The following is a 5,638-nucleotide window of genomic DNA, read 5'->3' as shown; positions in this document are numbered from 1 at the left end:
GAGGAGCTTGAGGGGCACCTTCCCCACTCGTGGGGCCATTTGTCCCCACCCGAACCTCTGCTCCCCCCCAGCCCACCCTGCTGGGAGTTTTTCCTCCCCCACCCCTCCAAACCTCAGGAGCCGAATTTCACCCAAACTCTTTCTCTGCGGGCTCAGGCGAGGTGGGGACCCCCCGAGGCCCTCATCATACAGATGGGAACGAGGGGACCCTGCTCCTGGGGGGGCTCAGAACCTCGGTTCCCCCTCCCCAGGGCTGGGGGAAGAAGGAGAAGGGGACGAGGACATCCCCACCATGGAGCCCCCACCCCACGAGTGACACCCCCCCCTGCAGCCGCCTCGCTGGGGGGGTTTAGGGGTACGGATGGGTGTCCCCCCCCCAGGTAACCCCCTCCATGTCCCCTCTCGTTCCTGGGTGAGACCTCACCAGCCAAACAGCCAAAGCCCCCCCGGGACCCCCCAGTTTTGGGGGGGGCTGTTCCAGCAGGGACCCCCCCCCCCTCAGCAGGACCCAAGGATGCAGCCGCATCCCCCCCCCCCGCCTTAATGAGGGGAGAGGACACACTTGGACCCCCCCATGATAATGAGGGGAAGGGTCAGGAGCAGACCCCCAACCCTAAAGACCCAACCCCCCCAGAAGCAGAGGGGGCACACACAGACCCCCCCTCTAACACCCTCCTAAAGTGGGGGGGGGGGTTGAGGCTCTGGCTGCAATTCCCCCCCCCCAATACCCCTCTATATCCCCCCCATTCCCCCCAATACCCCCTTAGAGCCCCCCACCCACACCCGGGGTGATAAAACCCTTGGGAAGGGGGGGCTGGGGGGGGGAAAGCATCGTGGGGGGGTCAGGAGTTCATGTAATCTCTTTAATACTGTGTAATATTTTTTTTTTAAAATACAGCATTTCTTGAGGTAGAATTACAGCTCAAAAGCTTTTTTCTTTCTCCGACATTAATAAGCCAGGAATTAAATACTTTCATGTACAATACGTTGCAAAATGAGGTAGAAATGGTTACAGAGAGTGTACAAAGTCAAATATGATATTAATAATAATAATAATAATTAAAAAAAAAAAAAAAAGTCTTCAGGAACCCAGTGCCACTTTTTGGAGGAAGGGAGAACAGGGAGGTGTCTGCCCCAGTAATGCCCTTTGCAGCTGCCCTCACACCCAGCATGCCAAAAAACTGCAAAAAAATGGGGGAAATGGCCCAAAGTGTGTGTGTGGGGTGCCCAGTGGTGGGGGGTGCATCCTCTCTGCCTGTGCAGACCCTGAGGTTATGGGGGGGCTGATCCGAGCTGTGGCCCCAGAGCAGCTGCTTCCCCCAGAACACAAAGCTCTAAAAGCCCCCAAAATTAATATTTTTTTAAATGGAAAAAAAAACCAACCCAAAAAACCCAAACCAAACCATCACCCCCTTCCACTCAGCCCTGCTGCATTTTTTTGGGGGGGGGGAAATATTTCTCCAATTTTTGTGCCCCAATTACCAGGTTCTGAGGGGCTTCTCAGCACTGAGCCCACACTGAAGCCAAAAAAATCCCTTTTTTGGGGGTGAAAAGGGAACACTGAGCCCTGCAGTTCCACCCCAGGTTAAAAAGGGCACCGGGGGGGTGGGTTTGGGGTCCCTCCTATGGCTGGGGGGGAGGAGGAACCATCCTGATCCAAAAAGTGGTGCTGGCACCAGCTTCCAAGCTACAGCACTAAGACATGACTCCCCCCGAATGCTACAGTAAAATGAGGTTTTAACAACAAAAAAAAGGGAAAATAATGGCATAATATAAGTAAAAAGCACCCAAAATACATTCAACTTTCATCTTTGTAACAGCTTCAAGTTTTTGTTTCGCTCTTTTTTTTTTTTCCTTTCTTCCTCTGCCCCTTTGGAAGCAAATCCAGGAGCTTTTGCCCAGGTCTGAAAACTCTTCTTTTTTTTTTTTTCTTTTTAAAAAAAAAATCTCTTTTTCCTTTTCTGAAAAGCTAAAAAGAGGTTTTTTTTTTAAAAAAAAAAAACAACAAACACATTCTTCGTGTTATTTTTTTTCTGAGGTAATTCTTTTCCTGAGTAGTTAAAAAGAAAACAAAATCAAAACAACTACTGCATACCTTACAAAAACAACAAAATAAAACAAAACCAAAAACAAACAAACAGAAAGGAGCCTACTATAATCATCTACAGCATTTTACTCCAAAACTCCCTGGTTTTGTGTCTGTTGTGTCCCGTTCCCCCCTTCCCTGCTCAAGGACTCTGCTGGTGCCATGTGCCAGGGGGCTGCTTTACTTGAAAGATGCCCGAGGTATTTCTGGTAGGAACAAGAAAAGCCATCAAACCCCCCCACCCCCTCCCAAAAAATAAAAATAATAATAAGTGAGGCTTAGGAGGGGTGGGGAGAGGGGGAGCTGGTGCATCCCAGGCCGGATCCGAGGCGCTCGCTGGTCCAGGGGTGGCTGAACGGGAAAATAATAAATAGGTTGTCCTGAGTTTGGGGGGCTCCCAAAAAACCACGGAGAGGAAAAACCCAGCTGAGTCCCAAAATAGGAAAGAAGAGGCCCGGGGGGAGGGGGGGGAGGGTTTTAGGGAGAGGGTTCCCTGCTTTTCAGGAGATGGGTCTGGCCCTGGCTCATGGGGAACTCCCACGGAGCCCAAGGTGGCTCCATCCCTCACCCGAGTCCCCGGGATGTCCCTGGGGTTGGGGACAAGGGTCCAAGCCTGTCCCCCCCCCCAACTTTTCCACCACCACACCATCAGTGCCGGGTGCCATACATTTTATCCCACTCCAGGAACAAGTCCAGCTCCTTCTGGGAGGCAGCAGGGCGGACCTTGCAGAAGGCTTTCTCAAAGTCCTGGTAGGAGGTGGGTTGGATCTGCCCCGGCAAAGCGTGCAGGGTGGTGGTGGCCCCGGCGTGCTGGCAGAGCTGGACCAGCTCGCTGCCAGAGAAGCTCTCGGTGTGCTGCACCAAGGAGGACATCTCCCTCTCGCTCAGGCAGGAGCTCCTCTGGGCCAGGGCGTGGTGGAGGATCTGTCTCCGGGCGATGCTGTCGGGGGGGGAGATGTAGAAGCGTTTGGCGAAGCGGCGGTGGGAAGCTTCGTCCATGCTGCCGGGCCTGGAGGTGGTGCCGATGATGACCACGTTCTGCTCGGATGAGGTAGAGACGTTGTCCATGTAGGAAAGGAGCTGAGATTTGAGGTTGCTGACCTGGCTGCCATCCTCGCTGGCCCGGGCCACCAGCAAGGACTCGGCCTCGGTGATGAGCACCACGGCGGGCTGCCGGCAGCTGGCCACGAAGAAGACGGTCTGCAGGATCTTCTCGGCTTCAGCTTTCCAGGTGGAGAGCAGGGCTGCTCCACTGAGCTTCAGCAAGGTGGAGCCCAGCTGGGTGGAGATGCAGCGGCTCAGCAGGGTCTTCCCCGTGCCCCGGGGACCGAAGAGCAGGATGGTTCGGGGCGGCCGGTTGGCCCCGGTGTAGGCGCCGGGACGAAGGATGGGCCACACCAGCTCCTCCTCGATGGTGGCTTTGACAGAGACCTGCCCAGCGATGTCTGCCCACTGCACGGGGGGCCCTCTCTCCACCATCTTGGTGTTCACCAGCTCCAAGACCATGGGGTCGACGTTCTTGGGCTGCTCCTCCATGCCGAAGAGCGGTGCTTTGGGGGGCAGCCGCAACGGGAAGGGGGGGCCCGGCTCGGCTGCCCGCTCCCCGTTGGCCAGGGGGGGACTGAACTTCTCGAAGGGCTCGGGTGGCCTCAGAGGAGCATCCCCAGCACCGTAGGGTGGTGACACCATACTCTTCATTGCCTGCCCCCCGTATTTCCCGCTGTGCTCCTCGGCGTTCCCGGCTCCCGACGGCCGCTTCCCGGGCTTGAAGGTCACCTGAGGGGACTCGGTGCTGCCACCGAACCCGTTGCCCCGGCACTCGCCGTTGTCCGACATGGGGTAGGGGGACTTTGGCTGCTCGTAGCTGTATTTCCTGTACCTGCCCTCCCCCTCGTCCTCCCCGCCGGAGATGTCGAAGGCTTTACGCTTCAGGGCTCCCGCCGCCTCGGTGCCCAGGGGCGGCACGGCCAGCGGGGCCAAACCCGCCCCCTGGTAGCCATAGGTGGGGCGAGTGGGGGGCGGGGGGGCCGGTATGGGGGTGGGGGTGGCGATGGCGGAGGGGAGGTAGGAAGCGGAGGGATGGGGCGGGTGGATGGCCCCGTAGCCCGGCTGGGGCGGGTAGGTGCCGGCCGCGTAGTTGTAGACGGGACCGGAGGAGCCGTAGGCTGGGACGAGGGCGGGCGAGGGGTGCGGGGGCTGCAGGAGCCCCGGGGGGTGCGGGGGGGGAAGCGCGGCCGCGGGTTGGGTGCAATAGCCGGAGGGCAAGTAGGTGCCGCCGTAGCCTGAGGGATATTCCTGAGATGACCCCAACCCAGCCGAACCGGCGGCGGCTCCTCCGCAGGAATTCCCGGGATAAATGGGGTCGGCGAGGTTGGCCGAGACCACGGGGGAACCCCCCAGGCTGATGGCTCCACCGCCGGGGGGGACGGCGGGGGGCACCACCCCCTTGGCCCCCGGGAGAGCATCGTGGAGGGGGGTCAGGGGGTAGGAGCCGTCGGAGCCGTGAGCCCCCGGCCAGGGCTCCCCGTCCCCTTTCTGCCCGTTAACCGTCCCGAAGGCTCCATCCCCGTAGCCGCTCAGCGCCGGGCGCTCGTAGGGTGCGTCCAGCACCCCCGAATACTTCTCGGCGTACCTCTTGAGGAGGTTGGAGGCGGTGAGGGCCGAGATGTCGTCGTTGGCCCAAGCGTAGTTGAAACGTTGTCGGGTGCTGGGGTAGAGCTCGGATTTGTGGGCTGGAGAGGAGGTGGTGGAGGAGACGTCGAGGTGCTGCTCCGGCCACTGGTTGAGGGACTGGGCATGCTCTGGTGACCAGTGCATCTTCAACAGACCTGTGGGGGAGACAGGACAGCGTGGGGGGGGGAGATGGGGACCAGCCCTTCCTTCCCTACATGGGGGAAACCTCCAAACCCCCCCCCCCAGCGCCCTGTCCTGGTGTCACCTCCTGATTGCAAAGCACTCTGAGCCAGCAGCTCTCCGTGCCAGCTCCTCCTCGACCACCATTGGTACAAATGTCCCCAAAAGGAGCCACCAGGAGCACTTGGGAGAACCAGCCAGCTCCACCAAGTGGAAATGCATCCCGTGTGGGGCGGGGGGGCTCTCCAGAAGATGCCAGGGGTCCCCCCACTCACCCCACCAACCACGACACCACGGTTGGGGACACATCATCCTCTTGTTCTCCAGAGCCCAAATCCCAGGTGGCCCCAGAGCACCCCCCAAGGGTCGTGGCAGTGTCCCCCACTGCCACCCTGCTGCAGGACCCCCCTGTCCCCCTTCCCTTCCTTTCCCCCAGCGCCTCGGGGGACACTGAAGCAGGAGCCAGGAGGGGACCTTGTGCGGGCTGGGGACATCTCAGCCTTTCAGCTGCACAATTAGATTTCCTTAATGCTTTAATTGCCTCCCCCGGCATTTGTGCTTCCACTTTGGGTATCAAACTTCCACAAGAGGATTGAAATGGTGGCTTTGCGAGCCAGAGCCGGCAGCTTCCCGGCACTTAATGCCCATCATTAAAGTGCTCCCGATAGATCAATGCCCCGGCAGAGCCCGGGGGGGGGG

General features: G+C 59.0%; 1 protein-coding gene across 1 annotated transcript; it reads right to left on the bottom strand.

Annotated features, from left to right (window-relative positions):
• Positions 1 to 2,734: 2,734 nt before the first annotated feature.
• Positions 2,735 to 4,903, bottom strand: FIGNL2 (fidgetin like 2). The gene has a single exon (XM_030468176.1). The coding sequence runs from the start codon at positions 4,901 to 4,903 to the stop codon at positions 2,735 to 2,737; it is 2,169 nt and encodes a 722-aa protein (XP_030324036.1).
• Between the last annotated feature and the right edge of the window lie 735 nt (positions 4,904 to 5,638).

This window comes from Calypte anna, chromosome 33 (genome assembly GCF_003957555.1).
Source record: "Calypte anna isolate BGI_N300 chromosome 33, bCalAnn1_v1.p, whole genome shotgun sequence".
NCBI lineage: Eukaryota > Metazoa > Chordata > Aves > Apodiformes > Trochilidae > Calypte > Calypte anna.
The sequence above is the reverse complement of the archived record's forward strand: the minus strand, read 5'-3'. Positions and strand labels throughout refer to the sequence as shown.